We start from the raw sequence: 21,700 nt of genomic DNA on the forward strand, positions 1-21,700 counted from the left end.
CCCAGACTTTTTTTTTTTTTTTTTTTAGGGGGAGGGGAGGGGGACTTTGAAGAGGCTAAGAAAGAGCACCCTATTTCACCCATTTTACTCTGCCCTTAAAATGCCATCTCTCCAGCTTGACTGCCTAGTCGTAATAATAGATTAACACTAGAATTAGGTGCTAGCCACAAAGAAGTGCTAGGAAAAGTATATAGAACCATAGTACTGTCTATTTTGCCACTGATCTATGTGAAATCAGCTGCAAAAGGACGAAAATCTGAACCAAGTTGGGGTGAAATGAGTCAGTTTGTGAGTGAAGGCTGTTTCTGACCCCTCCAGTTCGTAAAGCCCGACCTAACTGAAGAAAATCGTCTGGAGATAACTAGAATATGTATAGTAAAACCTAAATTTCACTCATAACTAACCCCGTCTCATCTCTTTACAGGTGTCGTGGGTAAAGCGTGAAGGGTCGTCCATCCAGCTTATTACGGTCGGCTCCAACACCTATCACAACAATGAAAAGTAAGGGTCTTTCTTTCTCGTACCCACCCCCCATCTCTCTCTCTCTCTCTCAACCCACTTCCACACACACACACACACACACACACACAGTCAGTCAGTCAGTTAGAGGCTGTGAAATGTGGGCCACGTGCTAAAGTAAATTCCTTCACTGTGAAATCTTTTGTCTAATGCCAGGCGTTTAAGTCCGCTCCAAGACTACATTTCCTCCGGCAAATATTAAGAACTACCTCCTGTAAAAATTTACTACGAAAAGTCTCCCGTAAAGTGAATAGTATCGTCTGGTATTTTTATCATCATCATCATCATCATCTCCGACGCCTTGGTCTTCCTGGGAACCATCCGAAAGAGAATGTCCATGACAGAACCTCCTTCAGGCTACGGGGTCCCCACATATGTCTCACTATTTCGGACACTTCCTCTTTCTTCTTTATTACCAGCATACTCTTCCACTCTCTACAGCCATACCACATCAAGGATAACAGATAAAAAGGCTTGGTACTCAGTGAAGGTGTAATTCGGTGATGTACTTTACCAGACGCGATTGAATGGTTTCACTCCCAACTCCTAAACTCTAATTTGTGGGTCGTGCCGTGTGTTGTGTTGTGGGGGTATGTTTATTGCGGCCATAGTCGCTTTTATATGTCCTGTATATGGTATAGAATTAAGGTATGGAGCAATACTACCTAAGCTGTTGATCTTTACGCTCGGAGGCATGAGATAGGCGGTGTACTCGTGTTCTGATTAGTACTGGTAATTACCTAACGTCGTTGTTGATAGCAGCATATGTTAAAAAAAAAAAGTTTAATGCGTCTACCCTTAGCCGAATAGTATCGCCAGGTAGTTGCTAAAAATAGAAAAAAAAGATAAGGGGAACATCAGCTGGGCTACTCATAATGATCAAGTGTTAAGTTGTTGTGATCTAGTATGGTCGTTCATAGCAAAATATGTTGCCAGTTTTTATGTAATTTATCCTCGAGGAGTTAGTTTTCAATTCTGCCTCTTTTTTTTGAACACTGTATTCTTGAAATACCCCATTATTACTCCCATATTCTCCACTTACACCCTTTCTCACACCAGTGCAGTTAGTCCCGTTCCTGCCTTTTACTTTTTTAACCTGCAACTCCTGTTTTCACTCCTAATCCTAATTTCCCTTCACGTAACCCTGTAATGTTTCCGTCTTGCACCTCTTCTCTCCTCTTCCTCCCTCGTACCTCCCACTCCCTCTGACCTCCACCTCCCTTGTATCTCCCTATTCCTCCTATCCTCCCAATTCCTTTTAACACCTTTCTCGGTCTTCAGGATCTTCCACCCCTTTCCCTTTTCTAGCACCCCGACATGTCTCATAATACCTCACTCATCCAGAACACTTTCACCCCATCCAACACTCCCACTATCCCTCACTCACCCCCTGCACCCTCTCTAATATCCCCCACCCTTCTCCAATACCGTCACAATAAATTCTACGCTCTTCCAGACTCATAAATCTTTCCACTCCTTAACCCTTCTCCCCATTCTCTTAACCTCCTCCCCCCTCTCCGCGTCACTAAACCTCCCGCACCCCTCATATGTCTCTAACCTTCCCCCGCTTCCCCTCATGATCAAATCTTCACCTGTCTCCGTCTGTACACGTGTCTAAGCCGAGCGTATGTCCGCAGATACAAGCTGGAGTTCGTGGAGCCCAACAACTGGCAGCTGGTGATAGAGGGTGCTGAGGAGAGTGACCAGGGGGACTACGAGTGTCAGGTCTCATCACACCCACCCACCATACGCACCGTCTACCTCTCAGTCTATGGTCAGTGCACCGGGAATATTATACTTCACTACTGTAGGCCATGTCAGTGCAGCGCATTGAGTATTCACTTCTCAAAATGATCGTACATGCCTTATTGAACACTGCGACGTATTTTCAGTGGTACAGGAAATTCGTAGCTCCTTTTCTTTGGTGTTTATTTTCATTTTTACGATTCAGTATTCTGTGGTATGGAATTCGTGTCCTTGTAATATCGGCCAAGTTTGCATCACTAACATTCAGGAGGATGTTGAGGTAAAGTGTGCAGAGTAAATCGCTTAGGAAAAGGCGCAACGAAATCTCCAAAATCACTTAGAATACAGACTACTAACCCAATCCAACCTAGGGATCCTGAGATTTCTTATGCCAGGTCTCTCTCCCAGCACTCAAATCTCAGTTCCGCCACTCGTGAGACCCACCTTAATCTTCTCAGCATTCTCATTTCTGTGCATTAGAGTCTGCATATTCATCTATACCTATGGAATCTCACTGCAATAGAGCGGAACACTTCTCACATCCCACGAAAGGAGAGTTCCGTGTATAGCCAGAAGAGAACAGTTCCCTAAATTGTCTCCATCCACTTCTCGTTCAGGCACTGGAGCTACCCTCTGCGCCTCCTCCTGCACTTAACAGATAGACAACAAAACTCCTCCACGCTTTCCATAATTTTTCAACTACTCTCTAACCACCACTTCTGCACTAAATATTTCAGACTACCAGAAATGTAAATAGGTTTTTAGCATTGCAGACGACAAAAGCATACACATAAATTGTTTGAGTGCTTCTTGCTGCAATGAAAGTTCTTTGGATATTTTTGTGTGGCAAAATATCTTTTAAAAGTGCGGGCCGATATAAAGTATTCTCTTTAAAGTACCGTCTTGTATAAATATTTTTCTTTAAAGTGTTGTTTTGTACTGATAATATCTCTATAGAATTTCTCTTATTAATAATTATTCTGGAACCCCTCAGTCTGATGCCGTATTATTAAATAATGTTATTGGTATCTCACAACGATTTTAATAAGCTTAATAGAACTCCCTAGTTCGGAAGGCGTTATTGAAACCGCATTCAACCCCTCTTTTCGAAAATTTTAACCTGAGGCATCGATATTTGATAGCCAGAATAAAGTAGAAATTACCTCGTAAGGGTAGAGATGTTAAAGTTCAGTAATTAATTAATATTCCCACGGTATTAGTTATTTTGATAGAGTAATGTGTTGGAATGTATACTGCATCAATTGCGCATATCGTATGTGTTGCAAATGTCATGGCAGTAATAATTAAAATGGACTCAAAGGCACCAGTTGGCATTCTCACACACAAGTAAAACTATTTACAGCGCCAGCCGACAGAGGCATTGCCCTTCACCCATACCACCCTTGACATTCGGCATTACCTTCCCTCCAGATTTTCTTCCTTGTATGTCCGCCTGGTGGTGTAGGTGGCCATGGTGCCCCAGCCGGACGTCATTTATGGCACTACAACCCCATGTGGCCAGTAAGGGTATTACATTCAACGGACGGGTTAAACTGCTCACTTAATATCGCTCAGGTGAAAGCAAGTGATGACTCTGGCCTTAAATATCAATACTGAATAGCCTAGCCACGGGTTGTACGTTCCTGATGATGCAGTAAAAGATTGAATAATGGAAATATAGACTGACTCTGGGCATAAGACACAATAGAGTGTTTCCCAAGGTCCAGCAGTCCTCCCACGTACCGCACACCTTCACTCGTTACTGTTTTTAAGCAAGTACTGAGCGTCCATATTGAACACATGCTGGATCTGTTTCATGCACGACTGATGCGATGGTATTACAGTATATCGCTTCTCTAACCACTGGACCATCACCTTCCCCAGCCAACAGTGGGCATTGCTACACCCTAAACCTACAACTGAGGGAAAACTTCAGGCTACGAACCATTCAGACTACTACCAGCAAAGGGAATGATCACCCCCACCCGAACCCCATTTACACACACACACACACACACACACACACACACACACACACACACACACACACACACACACACACACACACACACACACACTAGTACAGCTTTTATTACCTGCCCAAAATAGCGAGCCAGGTTAGCGCCACACCGTCATTGGTTAAGAATAGGTACGAACGCCAGGCTGGATAGGAGGGATAGTAAGCCAGGATAGGGAGGTGAGGCATTATCCCTGCCTTTTCCACCCACCCCTATAAGCAGTCCAGGCAGGTAATAAAAAAAAAAATTGGCCTTGTTGAGAGGCTTTGTCTGTAGAGAGGCAACCCCCCCCTTTTTTTTCTAATTAACTTGATGGTAGTGAGGCATTGCTAGTGGGAAGCACCTTTTTAAAATGTGTGTGTGTGTGTGTGTGTGTGTGTGTGTGTGTGTGTGTGTGTGTGTGAAAGCTAAAGAATTACGAATGCATCGCTCGTAGGTATAGTTGTCAGTTTGTTTTAGTCGGGGGTTCTGTGGTAGTTTTATTTATTTATTTATTTTTTCTCTTTTCCATTGACTTGCTGGAGGAGATTTTTTTTTTTTTTTTTTTTTTTTTTTTTTTGAGGAGGGGATCTGTTTGAGTTAGTTTTATCTTGCATGGATTTTTTTTTTTTTTTTTTTTTTTTTTTTTTTCGTGCAGGACGAGTCTAAGTCGCTTTTAGGGAGGCACACTTACGAATATTATTATTATTATTTATTTTTTTTTTTTTACGTGGGAAGTTTATGTTTGATTGACATGCTCGAGGAGAAGGGTTGTGTTGCAGGGACAGCCTAGTTTTTGAGGGTCGGGTCATTTTATTATTATTTTTTTTTTTAATCCTTGTTGGTGATAGAATTTTTGTTTCCATTGGCTTCTTGGTAGGTAGGCCACTATTTTTTTTTTTTTTTGCTCTTTTGTTTGAATTGCTTTAGCTGTTGGTTTTAATGTGCATTGCAGAAGGAACTATGTTTTTGATACGTAGCCCTCATCTGTTAGTTGCTTTTCGCCCTGGAGACTCTTTAAAAACCACACTATCCCTGTTTGAAGTAACTCTCTCTCTCTCTCTCTCTCTCTCTCTCTCTCCCCTCTTCTCCTCCACCTCTTCCTCCCTTTGTGCATCTTTATGTAGGCACCAGTACTCTGCTTGAAAAGAAAGAGCGAACGTTTCGTAGCTGTGGAGGTATGCAAATGAGTCCTTAGTACCCTGTTTCCAGTCCTGCAGCTGGGAGAAGGCGGGGGCATGGAAATGGCTCTTTAGAAGCAGGTGGGAGGGGTTTAAGTATGTGTGAGAGACAAGAAGAGAGAAAGGAAGTGAGGAAGCAGGAGAGGGAGAAAGGGAAAGGGAGCGAGAGGGTAGCGTGAAAGAGTACAGTGAGCAAAAGTAAGCATTGAGTGGATGAAAACTCAAAAAAGGGATTAAAGATTGCTGACATTTTCAAGCGCATGCAGGATAGTCTCCAATATCATAATTCTGGTACTCAGAGGTGATTGCCCACACCCCTCCTAGCAAAATCTTTTAAACTCTTCGGTCTCCTATTGCAGCATTTCATTAGAAAAGTGTATTTGTATACGGTTTCTTCATTGGCCCCATGAAATAGTATATCCTAACAGTTACAGTATCGAAAATATATAGTTCCATGAATCCTAAAGGACCGATATCCCCGTGTGATATAGAGGTGTGTTTGTGTGTGTATATATATATAAAATGCAGAGAGAGAGAGAGAGAGAATTGGGAAAAGTGAAGGAGGAAAACGAAGGTTGAAGTAGCACCCTCAAAAGAATTTTCCTCAAGTGTTTGAATGCAGATATTAGACTTCTCTTGTGGGGAAAAAATTTTGTTGGGTTATGATTAAGCAGGCTGCTCGAAACATCCTGCCACTCGAACCAAAGAGAAATAATTAAATGTGGCAGAGACAAGGTATTATACACTATAGTCCTTAAAACATATTTTCCCCAGTTACTCAGATGTAGTTATAATAAACCTTCATCTGTTATGGGGAAAAAGTATCAGGGGAGAATTCAATTACATATACAAAAACTCTCCCAGCCACCATTTGGGTGTCATAAAATGCATTGCCCAAAAATTACATAAAAAGAAAAAAAAATTATTAAAAGCCGCCAGACACCAAACAGGCCGTCTGGTCGAGGAAAAATTAGTCGGCATTAACCATGTTGCCCAAAAATGCGCAGCAAAGGTTATTGATTAAAATTATATGAAAAATTAAAGCTGATACCGTCGTCAAAGGAAATCGCCATTCGTTTTGTATTTATTTATTAACTTTTTAAATGTGGATCAGGAGGTTCGGAGAGGGTGTGAGGTTTCTGGGGGGTTGGGGTGTGGGGGTTTTGGAGGGGAGAGGTATTGGGGTTATCTGTATTGGAGTGTTTGTGTACTGGGAATGATTTTAATTTGCAAACGTCGGCAATGCTTTGGTCATGTGATGGGGCTCAGAGGGGGGTAGAAATAATTAATCATTTTAATAACAAGAGGGAGCATTCAGAGTACAACACCAGCGCCCAGCAGTTTAAAAGAGCATCATTTGACCCTATCTAGTGACCGTGACGTTCGACCGATTGCTCTGTTGATCCCTATGGACTGACTTTACCGTGACCTTGACCTTTGACCTGCAGTTACAAAAATGAAATCGTTATTCTTGCCTGTCCTTCAGCCCTTCCACCAAATTTGTTAAAGATCGAATCAGAGTTATTTCAGGTTTAGGGTCAAACATTGCACTTTAACGCATGACCTTGGCCTTTGACTGATTGTTCTCAAAATCGCATCACTTCATACTTCCTTACTTTAGTCCTTCCACCAAGTTTATTTGGAATCGGATTAAATCCGTTTGAGTTGACCTTCCAATGTGACCTTTGCCTTTGATCATTTGTTCTGAAAAACGATAGGTTGGTCCATAAGAAGAACCCCTGCCCTACCAAGTTTGGTTTTAGTCGGATCAAAACTGTTGTTATTTTAACACACACACACACACACACACACACACACACACACACACACACACACACACACACACACACACACACACACACACACACACACACACAGGAAAGGAAGATAAAATGAGATAAAATTATTCATTTCTCAATGCTGAAAAAAAAGTTCTAATATAAAATAAACGTTGCATGAACAGAAAAAAAAATACTTAGTTTTTAAATGTGCATCCCATTGTCAAATTATTTTTTAAAATGAAAAACTTGAATGCGGATTTTCTTGTTGAATGACAACGATAAATTCGGCATGAAAAAAGAATTGGTGTATGAATCAGAATACTCAGTTTTTCTTTTGATGTTTTGTCTAATTTTTTGCGTTGGTGCTGCAATGTGTGAGTCTAGTTGAAGAACGTGTGTCAATATTGCCAGGTGAACAGCGAGATGAGACCATGACCTTTTTCTGTCAACTGCCATAGGTTGCATACAGGTGTAGTCCAGTGGAGGAGTTTTGTTAGCTTCCTGACGTATTTAAGCTAAACTGATCCAAAATGGTGAGAGTTGGCCCTGAGGACGTATTTACACAGACAATATCCCTCACCCCAGTAGATTCACAGCTGATTAGACACGATGCTATAGATAAATATTGTAACAGAGAAGGAAAGTGTATTTAAATTGTGTAAGATAAATCATGCAATACTCTCTCAAGGCTTCGTATTGTTTTTGTAAGTCAGATTTCGTATTCTGTAATATTTAATGCTTTCATGTGCGCTGTGCGGGAATTTGTATTTTGTAATAGTTAAAGGTAATATTGTTTTCAGCTTATAGTATTTTATGTAATTGAAATATTGTGCTACATGATTTACATTTATCAATCTCTAAGCTGCCTCAACAGGATTTTCTTTCTTTGGGTCACACAGCATACATAATGGTCAGTATTGGAAACCTGACTGTTTATTCAATTTAACATTTTATACACTGGCTCACACAAAATGAATACTGTCCATCAATACTGTGAACTTTACCTTAAATACAGTTGTCCTTGTGAGGCCTTATAACGATTTGATGGATGGATGGATGGATAGATAAATAGATAGATAGATAGACCAGACCACATACATAATCTTCACAAATATTGGCCAAAGTAAATACAAGGCCATTATAAGACCGATATGCCTTCCTGTCCATGTGATTAATGAATGAGGTAACATCGTGATCTGTGCGTATATTGGCTGTGGTAATGCAAGGTCTGTATAAATTTGATGTTCTTTCGCAATCTCTAATCCTGTGGTGTAGTACGATGATGGTATTGTTGTGTGTTGGTTATTGGGTGTCTTGGTGGTTAATGAGAGGGTAGGAAGGCAGGGTATTGAGCTGGGAGTCACTGTCGAGGGGTAAGTTAGAATTTACTGCGATATTTATTGGGAGTGATGTGGTAGTTTGATAGGGGGGTAAGGGGTATGTCACACACACACACACACACACACACACACACACACACACACACACACACACACACACACACACACACACACACACACACATGTATATCGTTGTCTCAGCATTTAATCCCAGTTATTCTTGCTGTCATTCGACGATTTCATTCTGTTTAGGAGAGACAGAACTAGAGGAGTTTGGTAGAGCATTCATAAAGGATGATGATTTTTACCATTTGTGGATTTAGTTCCGTTAAGGACTAAACTTTGCGAGTTCACAATATTCACTATAAAATGTCTCCTCTCAGCTAATGAAAATAATCTGGATGTAACAAAAATAAGAAAAAAAAAAGTCATTTTACTGAAAGTGTTAAGCATGATCTAAGCTCAGGTCAATGGCCAGAGGATGTCGTCTTTAGACTCGCTGTGAGTGAAGGTATTGTAATTTACCCATGTTGAACTAGGCTGAAGATTGATAAATAGTCAGACAGGCACATAGATAGAATGAAAGAGAGAGAGGGGGAGGGGCAGGGAGTTGGAAATGGGGTTGAGAGTGAAGCCATGAAAGAGAGAAAAGGCTTGAGAGAAAATGCAGTGGAGGGCTGAAGGAGAGTGAGGTAAGTCAGACGAAGGTAATCCCGGGGCGGCATTAGGCCAACGCATCAGCCACATCTGCATGCTGGAGGGCCATTCTCTATCCCTAATATCCCTCACCTCTCTCCCTCCTTCGCACCTCCGCCTCTCTGTCTCTCTCACCACTCTTCACCTACCCCTTCTCCCTCTTCCCCTTCCTCCAACTCCTCCACCCACTCCCTTTATCTTCCCTCCACCTTCCTCCACCACTTACCCTCTTATTTCTTCCTCTTCACTTCACTCATCCAGCTATTACCTCTACCACCCCCCTCCTCGTCATCTCCCACTCCTCATCATGTTCCTCCCTCTCACCCTTACCCTCATGATCTTGCTTTCACTCTTACCTATATACCTCCCCCTCTCCCCCCCGATGCTCTCTCACCTTTAACTCCCTCGCCTCTTCCTCTCTTCGGGCACCTCATCCATTCTCACCCCTTTCCTTATCCTCTCCTCTTCTCGTATTTCTCTCTCAACATCTTACCTCTCCCTCTCGCCTCCTTCACCTCGCATCCTCCATCTTTCACCCTCTTTATCTCTCCCCGTTCTCCACCACACACACACACACACACACACACACACACACACACACACACACACACACACACACACACACACACACACACACACACACACACACACACACACACACACACACACACACACACACACACACACACACACACACACACACACACACACACACACACACACAAAAGAACTTCCTCTCTCGCCCTCTCATTTTTTCTCACCTTAATGCTTCTCACCTGATCTCCCTTCTTCCACTTCCTCCTCCTCCGCCTCAGTGCCTCCCTACCTGTCTACCTCTCTCTTCCTCTTTCCTCTTCCCTCCCTCTTTCTTCTTCTTTCTAGCTTCTTACTTCAATATTCACTTTCCTTCCCCCCCCTTCCTCATAATTTCCATTTCTTATTCAGTAATCGTGTGTGTGTGTGTGTGTGTGTGTGTGTGTGTGTGTGTGTGTGTGTGTGTGTGTTTCTACGGCTCAGTTTTTTTTATAGTGTCTGTGGCGGATATTCTGGTTTTAATAATTTATAGTTTAAATTTATCTGTTGAAGTTGGATAATATGGTTAATGTACTGACGAGACGAATATCCCAAACTTCCCATTAACCCCTTCACTATGGCGTATTGTTATGATTGTCTTGATTTGTTTAGTGTATTCAGCTTGAGTTTTTTTTTTTTATTTAGAGGGTTGAAATAATAGCCGTCACTAACCCCTGTAGTACGAGGGGCCATTCCTAAACTGAAGAAAAGTGTCTGATAATAAGATACATACTACCTCGTCTTATTGAAGGAGTTAAATGCCTCAAGCCACACCAGTCATCAAAGTGCAGGCGGCTTTGGTATAATTAGCCAGGCCTCATATTAAGCTGGGGCATTAATACGACGCTGTTGGTGCCATTAAGCCTGAATTAATCACCAGCTTTCCAATTTCGCCGACATGGACCCAGTAAATCGGTGTAATAGGCAGACACGTTACACAAATCGTCGGTCAGGGTCGGTGTATATTTAGGGTAGAAAAGTCCGCATGTTTTTATCTGAATTATTATTTTTTTTTGACACCTCCAACGCGATGACAGATTTTTCATTTTAATCAAAGTTATTTTTTTTTTATAGCTCTAGGAGGGATCTTTAGTAGTTCTTGAAGGATATATTTTACTCCTTCCGTTCGATAAGTCTCTCCAGCCCCTAAAGTTGTGTGAGACGTAGTGATAGAATGCTAAATTATGGCCTCGGGTTGAAGGCGTTCATGCATCCGACGCGGGACAAGGTAGAAAGGTGTGCCAATCCCGCCAGCCGCCTTAACCCTCCTTCCGCCTTCGTCCAACACCTGTAGTTTATTCTGACTTGCGCCAAACGATGTAACGTGGAAAGTATTGTGAGTAATCTTTTTTCCGTTATTGTCGAACTCAGAGATTTTGTGTGAACAGACTCAAGATTATTTTATCGCCTGAGAGTAATCAGTCGTGGTCAAAAGGTTAATTATTTACGCTATGACACCTGTTGTCTTGCTGACCCGTGTAGTCGGATAGTTAGCGTCATTTGGGATTTGGTTAATTTGTCAAAGGGAGAATGTACCTTAGTTGTTTCTCTCTTACACCTTGCCTTAATTACCCTCCTAATCCTCATGTAATGTGCTAGGTTCGCTCAGACCAGGCTGTTAAAATCTGTCGTAAAATAGGGTACAGTCCAAGCCAATAATTCTTTTACACTTTGGAGATACTGAACTAATGAAATGAATGTCCATCCTTTTTAATTGTTGCTTATGAGTTAGAAATGTTACACGGTTGACAGGGGGTGCAGATGAAATATTGACCGAAAGTGTACCTCATTGTGTTTATGGAGTATCTTTATAACTTTGAATAATAAGGAGGCTGTTTGGGATCAATACCTATCGACTGCCGAGAATACCATGTGCAACAATTGAATTTACATCCAGGCCTCCAAATGTACAGGTGGGTAAACAGGGACAAAGAGGGAATAAGGTAGAGACAAGAAAAGAAAAAATTGTTCAAGAGTCAGACGGGCAGGAAACCGAACTCAAGTTTTACCAGTTGTGAGTTGGATGTGGTGACCATCACACCACCAGCTGTCCCTTGGTCTGTGTTGCAAACTTTATCGGTTTGTTTTTAGCGTGCATCTACAGTGTTTACATTTTTATCCCGTATCAAAGTATGTTTTAGAGTCGTTAATTATTCTCAGTACGAAGCTGTCAGAGGTAATTATCTGATAAAAGGCCAGTGCACATCTCCAGTTCATTATGTGTGAGTGGCTGTGGAGTCGTTTATCGAGATCCAATATACTTTTACGTCTCTGATATATTTGAAAGCCGCTTAATCTGGAGTGGGCCGGGCGTGGGCTGGGGAAAGGGGAGTCGCAGTCTCTGGCTTTCTCTGGTCTTTTCACTGCGCTGTATATATGAAAAGTATTACCAGCAGCAAATTAATGTCGCCTCTTCAACATGCCTATCCCTGGACTCTGGAAATTCGCCTGGCAATTCCTCAGCAGGCAGTACTGATCTATAGCCTTAAAAAAAGATTATATAAAGTCACCGCTGTGGGCTCAGTGTCAGAGTCCATTGGCGGAAACAGAAGAGGCGATTCAGAACTTTTGTTGTCAACCGTACGGTCAGCAACAAAAGTCCTGTTGTCTCTCCATGGGATTTGAAGATCAGATTCACTGATTATTCTGCGGTGACATACTTATCGTTTTAATCTCACCACCACCACCACCACCACCACCACCACCACCACCCCGTGATTGTATTCTTCTCCCAAAGAACGTCGCGCGGAAGTGGTTAATGAAAGCCGTATCTAACCTCTTAGTTCGAAAAGTTTCTCCCGAGCTGAACTGTATAGAGCCTGTGTAAATCAGTACACACACACACACACACACACACACACACAAAGTTTCTCCCGAGCTGAACTGTATAGAGCCTGTGTAAATCAGTACACACACACACACACACACACACACACACACACACACACACACACACACACACACACACACACACACACACACACACACACACACACACACACACACACACACACACACACACACACACACACACACACACACACACACACACACACACACACACACACACACACACACACACACACACACACACACACACACACACACACACACACACACACACACACACACACACACACACACACACACACACACACACACACACACACACACACACACACACACACACACACACACACACACACACACACACACACACACACACACACACACACACACACACACACACACACACACACACACACACACACACACACACACACACACACACACACACACACACACACACACACACACACACACACACACACACACACACACACACACACAGACCTGTGCTCCTTTTATCTCCTGGCATCAAGTATTCATTATTTTTCCTGGTGAATCTAGCTATTACTCGTTGATCTGTATCTCTCTGCAGCGAGCATTCTCGGAACCACATTAATGCTTTGTATCCAACCCTTTCAGTTCATGGCGACCTCTGTATCATTATATACTTTTATATTATTGTATACTTTTGCAATAGCCAGACAAGTAGGGACAGGAAATAACTTGAGGTCTTGAGGTCCTTTTGATCGAGGCCATCCCCTCGTAGACTGTTATTACTTAATAGAGTGTATTCGGCCTTTAATTATTTAGGATAATGGTCATATACCAGCAGAAACTGTTAATACATTCATATTGTGAGAGCGTAATTGCGACAACACATTTCTGGGAGTATTTTTCAGTCCCGTCTCAGTAGCCATAAATCAGATCCAGTGTTTTTGAAGAAAGTGTGCTGGGGAGGAGGGGAAGGAGGGGATGTGGCAGGGGGTAGGGGAAAGGATCGGTGATGAAAGGAGGGCCAAGGGGAGGAGGAGGAGGAGGAGAGGAGAGAGATAAGGGAAGGAAGAAGTATGCGTCTGGGGGTTGGTCACTCAGTTGGGCGGGGGTGGGGAGAGAGGGAAGGGGATGTGTTGCAGTTGGGTGGAGGGAAGAGAGTCGGGGAATAAAGTGGACTGTGGTCGGAGTGTGTCGAGAAGAGGAGGAGAGAGAAACTGAAGGGAGGGTGTACGGGGGGAGGGGAGAGGAAGGGGGTTGTTGGCAAAGGGTGGGAAGACTAGAGGAGGGGGAGGAGAAGGGGGAGGCATGGCAGTTGAGGTGGGTACGGAAAGTAGGAGGTAAAAGAAGGGGAGGTCGTTGGGGATGGGATAGTGGAGTATGTGGGTCAAGGTGTGGAGCGAGGAAGAGAATCATTTACACATTAAATTTTACTGAGTTCCTGTTTTCATGTGCACTGGATTGAGGTGTTGCTGGAGGTAGGCGGGGGATTTATCTGTGTAATACCTTGAAAACTCTCCATAAGCAGGTGAAGTTAAATATTTACACAAACTTTCCTAACGCTGTGTTTTGTGACGGATGCCTGCAGTGGTGTGTGGTAGGTTAAGGTATTCTCTTTGTGGTGATTTATGGCATTGTTGTGGAAAGCTTATATTCTTTAATGGTAGGATGGTAAAGATAGGTGGGGTACATGGCAGTTTTGTATACCAAGTTCAAGGTACAGCTAAGGTGATGAATGCAGTAATAAGTTTCTGCTCCTTCCGTGTGGTGATGTCTGTTGCATTTTAGTTGGGCTGTCACTAGACAACTTGTTTGTTCTGTTTAGGAGAGACTTTTCTGATTGGATGAATCAGATTTAGCTTTCATTCCATCCTTCATTCCGAGATATTTTCCATGCAGTAATCGTCTTTAGATACCAAACAAGAATAAACCAGAATAAGAGGTCATCGTACTCAAGGAATTTAATGTATTGTTGTGGAAGGAGTATTTTTTGCTATGAGTTTTCCATATGGTAGGAATATTGATTGTTTCCTTCCGTATCCCTGTTTTCTCTTAGTTTTTCTCTCATCTCCTCTTAGTAAGCTTCTTCAGTACTATAATTTTGTTTTTAAATATTGTAATTTTCTTCCTCCAGACGATTTTATTCAGTTTAGGGGAGTCGTCTCATTATGGTGAGGCAAATTCTGATACCTTGTTACCTTACCCTGCATCCTTCCTGTCTTTATTTTCCTTTTTTCGCTCTTGATTCTTGTCACATTTTATCTCATCTAGTTAACCCCGTCCGCCAGGCTACGTAACTTATATATTATCCTTGCTGCCATGAGACTGTTATATTGAGCTTGGAAAAGATGTTTTGTAGTGAGAGAGTTGGTGAATATTATGTTTAACCCCCGCTGTTTGTGTGGTGGTAGAAATATTATCCCTTTGAATCCGATGACTTTATTGGTGTACTCTTACGTCCTTCACACGATTGTATTCATAGATGACATTTATGGGTGTGAGAGGGAGGAAATGAAGGCAGTAATCTGTCTTCACCAGTTCGAAAAGATTCTGCCAAGCTGATTAAAAAAATTGTAACAAGAATAAAAAGAATATCACTGGAGTCAAGGGATTAAAGCACAAAAACGAAAGCAATTAAGAGTCGCCCCCCTTCCCCACACCCAAGGTCCCCCAGTCTTGACCTCTTGGTCCCCCCCCCCCTTTCAATGACCTCTCCCTCCTCAGCCGTCAGGTCACGTCTTTACTTGGCCGAAATATCAGCAACAAGATTTCCACCCCCGTGAACTCTTCCTCTCTCATGCTTTTCTTCTCCCTCCCTGTTTATTTTCCCTTTGCCCTCATTCCCCCTTTTTAGGTCAAAGTGTAAAAGCTGGACTGTGTTAAGGTGGAAAGTTAAGATTAAATGGCTGAGTAGATTCAGGAAAATACTGCAAAGAGCCACTAAGTTACTGTGGAGGTGGGTGAGAAATGGGTTAACGTGGACAGGGCAAGATTTTGGGAGCAAAGTTAGAGGAGTGTAGGGAGAAAATGGTGGAGCAGGAAGCGAAAGTTATGAGAGGGAAGGAGGGAAGGGGGGGAGAGCTTGGAGTTTTGAATTGTGTGTGCATGTGTGTGAGAGAGAGAAAAAGAGAGAGAGAGGCAATTTCGTCGGCTATGGAAGGTTACTGTCTTTTTTTCGTTATTATTCTGTCATGTATTTAGTATTTCACTTAATATCAGTGTTGTGTAGGTAAGTTACATGAAAATATTAGCATCATAAAGAGATATATAACGACTAGGTGCTGGGTAGCCTACCGTGCCCAGGAAATTACGGCACTCAAACTGAGACAGGGAGAGGAGGAAGTGGGGAGAGGGGGAGCGAGGAAAAGGGATAGGGAGTAGGGAAGGAGAAGGGAGAGGACCAGTGGGAGAAGGAGAGGGGGACGGAGCAGGGGTGGGGGGAGAAGTAGGGAGGGCAAGGAAGGGAGAGGGAGAGGAGGGGAGAAGGAGGAGGAGTTTGGGAAGAGTGTTAATCTGCTGATGATTTGTGAGAGTGGGAGGGTCGGGGAGAGGTGAGGAAAGTGAAAACAAGTCGGGGAAAAAGAGGATGAAAAATGTTGGGAGGAGAGGGAGGGAGAAGCTAGTAATGGGAGGAGGGAGACTGAGGAGGAGGAGGGGGAGGGGTAAAGAAGCGGTTGAGAGGAAAGATATGTAAAAGAACGAGAAATGGAATATGAGCACAGAGAAAAGACAGGAGGCAGATAGATAAAGAGGTAGAAAGATAGGGAGGCATGGAGAATAACTGCGGAGAAATGTTGTAAATTTTTCACTGTTTTGATTATCACTCTCCTCCACATTATCCTGTACATTTCTCGCACTTAGTTTTATCACATTCTTGCCTTTCAGCTTATCGTATTAACCTGCTGTATTCTCTATTTTATTATAACGTCCACATGATTTTATCATCTTGTATGTCTTTGCTTCCCCCCTCCCCTTTCCCCCCATCTTACCTCGTCTCCAGTCTGTTTTCTTCCGACCACGTCCGCTTTTTTTTTTCTCATGCACGTCTCCTTCACAAGTCATCGTCCTATTAATAGCTGTTATTTTTTAAAGTCCTACTTACTATATTATCTACATTCACCTACCAGTCTCGTAGTACCCCTCCTTTTTTCACGTCCAGCGTATTTTCTTCCCATTTACCATTGTTTGCATTATTATTATTATTATTATTATTATTATTAGCATTAGTATTAGTATTAGTATTATACCTTGGGTTAACAGTATGATAGTGGGAGGTCGGTACTCACGAAATACTACGAGGTTGGCTTGAGCTTTGACTTAGGGGGGCTGGGTAGTAGGTGTAATACAGTATAATTACCTGAGTTTCTCGTAACACCTGCACCTCTTCTCATTTTCAGTGCCCCGGCTTGAGATCTACGACGGTCGGGGCGAGCTGATCACGGAAAAGTACTACGAGGTTGGGTCCAGCATTGACTTGAGGTGCCAAGCCTACCACGTCAACAGGGACGCCGTGGTGTGGTCCAGGGGTGGCGCGCCTGTCTACCACGCACCCGACACCGGCATTAGGTTAGTGACCCCTGTGGCACCTGTCTTCTTTGGTTACACGTCGTACGCGTTCTCATTAAGACACACAGCATCCATTTTCTTTCGTTTGGTTGACAATCATTGGTCCCTCCATCCCCCTAAGCACACCCCCACTCCGTCAGTCAGTCAGTCAGTCAATCAATCAATCAATCAGCCAAGTAGCCCAACAGCCAGTCACACACACACACACACACACACACACACACACACACACACACACACACACACACACACACACACACACACACACACACACACACACACACACACACACACACACACACACACACACACACACACACACACACACACACACACACACACAAACGGAAAACGATTTTTTTATTCGAGCCGTAACCAACGGTAACCTATGGGGAAACTCTCTAAAACTCATAATAATAAAGTTTTCCACAGCTGAACGACGCCACTGACTGCTGCCCATTTTTTTTTTTTTTTTTTTTTTTTTGGGGGGGGGGGGGAGGGGGGATCATGGTGGATTCCTAGTAAAAAATAAATTACCATAATCTCAATTAATATGCATGCTAATAGAAGCTCTGTCCTCTCCTGGTGAGCCAAAAGGTAAAAAAACAAAGCAGTTTTCTCTGCGGTATATGGGTGGGGGATGGAATTTTATGGTGATATTTTTAAGGGATAATATCGAGGAGGATTATTGGGATTATGAATACACCTTGGCGGGGATTGGATGGGATTTGATTTTGAAGATATGAGGTTTACTTGGGTTTACTTAGGATCGTATACTGGGTGGCTTTGGGGTTTTCGTAATGCCTCTTCTTAAGCGATTTATTCTGCACCTTGCTCATCAGTATCTCCTTGTACGGTGTTGATACAAAACATGTAGAATTTCAAACGATAGAGATAACCTTCTAGAGAGCATTTAGGCGTGACACTAAAATTATCGCAAAGGAAGACGTGCTACAGTGTCTTCAATGCCATCCATAATACCGCCTTAGACTCCCCAGTGTGGTTAGGTGTGGGTGAGGGGTGTTGAGGGAGAGGAGAGGGAATGCGGAGAGAGAAAGGTGGATTTGATAAATACCTTTGTACCGCAGGAGGGTTTGTAAGGCAGTTTGTGGTAATCTCAGTCTTACACACACACACACACACACACACACACACACACACACACACACACACACACACACACACACACACACACACACACACACACACACACACACACACACACACACACACACACACACACACACACACACACACACACACACACACACACACACACACACACACACACACACACACACACACACACACACACACACACACACACACACACACACACACACCAGTCAGCTTTGCATCCAGGCTCCCATTTTTACTGCCGCGTGAACAGGGACAATGGGGCTGCAGAGGATGTAGGGGAAAGGGATGCAGGAAGGAAGACAAAGAAATGGAGGAGGGATCGAGGAGAGGCGAAGGAAGGTGTTGAGGAGGGAGAGGAAAGAGACTGTGGAGGGAGGAGGAAAAGTGTTGAAGGAGGGGAAAGTTGAAGGAAAGGGGAAGGATGAGGGATTGATGAGGAAGGGGTTTATAATTGAATAGGAACGTAGAAAAAACGTTTTAAAAAGAAGCGGAAAGATAATTAACTGTTTGAGAAGCGAAAGGAGAAATTGAAAGTGAATATGATATGACAGGATTAATTATGAAGTACAATTTGATGTGTGAAAAAAAGAAAAGGTTTATGAATAGAGAGGACGATGCTGGAAGGAAGGTTGCGGATGAATATTGAGTTCGGGACAGAAGAAAGATGAAGCCAGATGGAAAGAAGAGGAATAGGAGGAAAAATGAGCTAAATCTGTGGAAATAATGAGTTTCAGAGAAAACAGTGAAAGGGTTGATAGGTTGAAGATAAAGGAGAGAGAGAGAGAGAGAGAGAGAGAGAGAGAGAGATTACGTCAAGCAGCAGGAAGGGGTTGTACGTGTTTAAGAGATGGATTTGGTGGAGTATAGGAGTAGGAAAAAGGACGATTCAGTGCAAGAGCAAGGAGAAGTAGAGCCACTGCAGAGCTCCTGGTGTTTCCTGTGAATGTCTCTGGGTGGCGGTCCGTTCATTTTGGGCCAGAACTGCCATATCTTGTGTCCCTCGTCCCTTTATCTTTGTCATCTGTCCACGTGTCCTCTGTCACTTGTCTGGGCTTCGATTTTTGTGTATAAACGTATGTACTGTGTTTTTTTTGTTTTTCCTGTGTTTTAACGTTTGTACCTTTTTGTGTGTGTACTCGTATATGGACGTTTTCTGTTTTCACCTCTCTCTCTCTCCCTCTCGTTTTTCTCCCCTTCTTTATCACCTCTCTCCTCCTCATTCACCTTCCCTTATTCATCTTCCTTTGCCTTCCTTTCCTCTTCCTCTCCCATTCCTCTCGTCTCTGTCGTCCTTGTCCCCTTCTCTTTTGCCCTTCCTCTCGTCCTACCGTCCCCTTCTTTCCTCCTCTCTGCACCTTCCCCACCTGTCCTCCCCCACATCCATCCTGACCCACTTTTCCTTCTTCCCTTCCTCCTTAACCCCTCCCTCCCTCTTCCCTCCTTCCTGGCACAATGGGAGCACCAGCTGAACCATCTTTCTTTTTTTTTTCCCCAAGGCGATCATTACCACCACAGTCGGAACGGGACATGAACCTCAAATCGACCGTGAGCTAAGAAACGCGAAAGAAAAAGAAAGATTAAGGGGGAAGGTGGGTGTGTAGTAAGTGAGAGAGGAACGGAATTGGCCGGACTCTGATAGTTTGAGGGAGAGGAGTACAAAGGAATGCAAACAGTAATAGATCCGTTGTTCCTTTTATGACTGTTTGTATAGAGAAGGCTGTAAGGAATAAAACCACTCTGTCCGCTGAAGGCAAGAATTGGAAATCAGGAAGGGCTGGAAAATTGTTATGCGAACCAACGTGATGGCTACTGACCTGTTTTATAGCAGCTCTTTTGGTTTCGGGTGGGTGGGAATGGTTACAAAGTGGAGATCAACCCCTTCAGTACGAGAACGCCCTCCTAAGCTGAATGAAATTATCCTGTGTTTGCCAGACAGGTGACACAGTACCTTTGAGTCAGAAGTTAAGGTATTGAAAATGAAAGAAATTTGTCCGTAGAGTTTCCCCACATGATTGGAATGGCCCTTCTTCACGGCATGTAGTGATACGTCTAAAGCTGAAACGTGTGTGTGTGTGTGTGTGTGTGTACAGTGACGTTTATCATTTTCATTCATATTACTGCCTAGCATTTTATTCAGCGTGGGGGAGACCTAACGTAGTGAAAGTCAGATACAGTGTCATTTTCTCCTTTACTATGACGACGCTCTATTTTTTTCTGCGGCTGGACAGTTTTATTAATCTTAAGAGGAACCGTCGTAATAAAGGAGTTACGAGTTGACCCCCGTTTTGTAAGTTTTAATGAAATTTCTGGTTGTGGTAATGTGAGGGTTGAGTTATTGCAAAGGCCCTGTGCGTTTTTAGGTTACACGGGCAAATAACGTTGTCTTTACGGGCTTCGATTTAACTGAAGGCTGAACTTTTTTATTTCTCATATAACGAACTTTTGGTCAGTGGAGAGATTAAAAAGTTTTGAGGAGAGGAGAGGAGGGTAGGAGAAGAGGGATGACGATAGGAGGGGAGGAGAGGAGACTAGAGAGTAGAGGGGACGGGGAGGGTGGAGATGGGAGAGAAGAATGAATAGAAAGGCAGAGGGGGCTGGCAGCATAAATAATTTCTTTCTCCAAGCAAACGGTGAACTGATAGCTTGGCCGTAAAGCTGTCCGTGTCGCGAGTCAAAGCAGAGGCAGCGGGGTAAGAGGCAAAACTCTCTCCTGCCCTCATACCTCTCAGGCCAGAACTGAAGTGGCTAATCTCTCAGGTGGGCTACGAGAAAGAAAAAGAGCGGCACACGGAATGGATAGTGTGTCTGTGCCAATATGTGTGTCTGCGTCTAAATCCTTTTATGAGGGAACGGCAGTGTTCATACTCTGTTATATGCCCGTGTGTGTGTGTGTGTGTGTGTGTGTGTGTGTGTGTGTGTGTGTGTGTGTGTGTGTGTGTGTGTGTGTGTGTGTGTGTGTGTGTGTGTGTGTGTGTGTGTGTGTGTGTGTGTGTTTAGTTGTGTGTACTTGCTGGTGCGTGAAATTGTGTGTGTCTACAACTGGTATTTACAACCTGGCCCTCAGGCGCTTGTTTGGTGTGAGGCGAGGGCCAAGGATAAGAGGTGTTGCACCCTCTCGCACCGTTGGCTTTTATTAGTTCCTCCCCAGCCTCGTATCTGTTTAACCTCCCTTTCCCTCGCCCCGCCTTCCGCACGTTCTCAGTGGCTCCTCGGCGCTATTTCTTACAGCGTTGAGATGAACACGGGCCTTTATGAGCCCCACCTCCAGGTTCAATTACCCATGACGTCAACTGCGGGTTATGTCGTGGGCTGGTATCGTT

General features: G+C 43.4%; 1 protein-coding gene across 1 annotated transcript in view; it reads left to right on the top strand.

Annotated features, from left to right (window-relative positions):
* Positions 1-21,700, top strand: part of LOC145412061 (uncharacterized) — an 89,448-nt gene that overhangs the window by 53,110 nt on the left and 14,638 nt on the right. The window contains exons 5-7 of the mRNA XM_080281979.1: positions 425-501; positions 2,157-2,293; positions 17,072-17,240. Coding sequence (XP_080138105.1) covers positions 425-501; positions 2,157-2,293; positions 17,072-17,240 — 383 coding nt within the window. The remainder of the gene's footprint in view (positions 1-424; positions 502-2,156; positions 2,294-17,071; positions 17,241-21,700) is intronic.

This window comes from Coenobita brevimanus, chromosome 92, assembly GCF_032717465.1.
Source record: "Coenobita brevimanus isolate Jiangsu-jjx chromosome 92, ASM3271746v2, whole genome shotgun sequence".
NCBI classification, from domain to species: domain Eukaryota; kingdom Metazoa; phylum Arthropoda; class Malacostraca; order Decapoda; family Coenobitidae; genus Coenobita; species Coenobita brevimanus.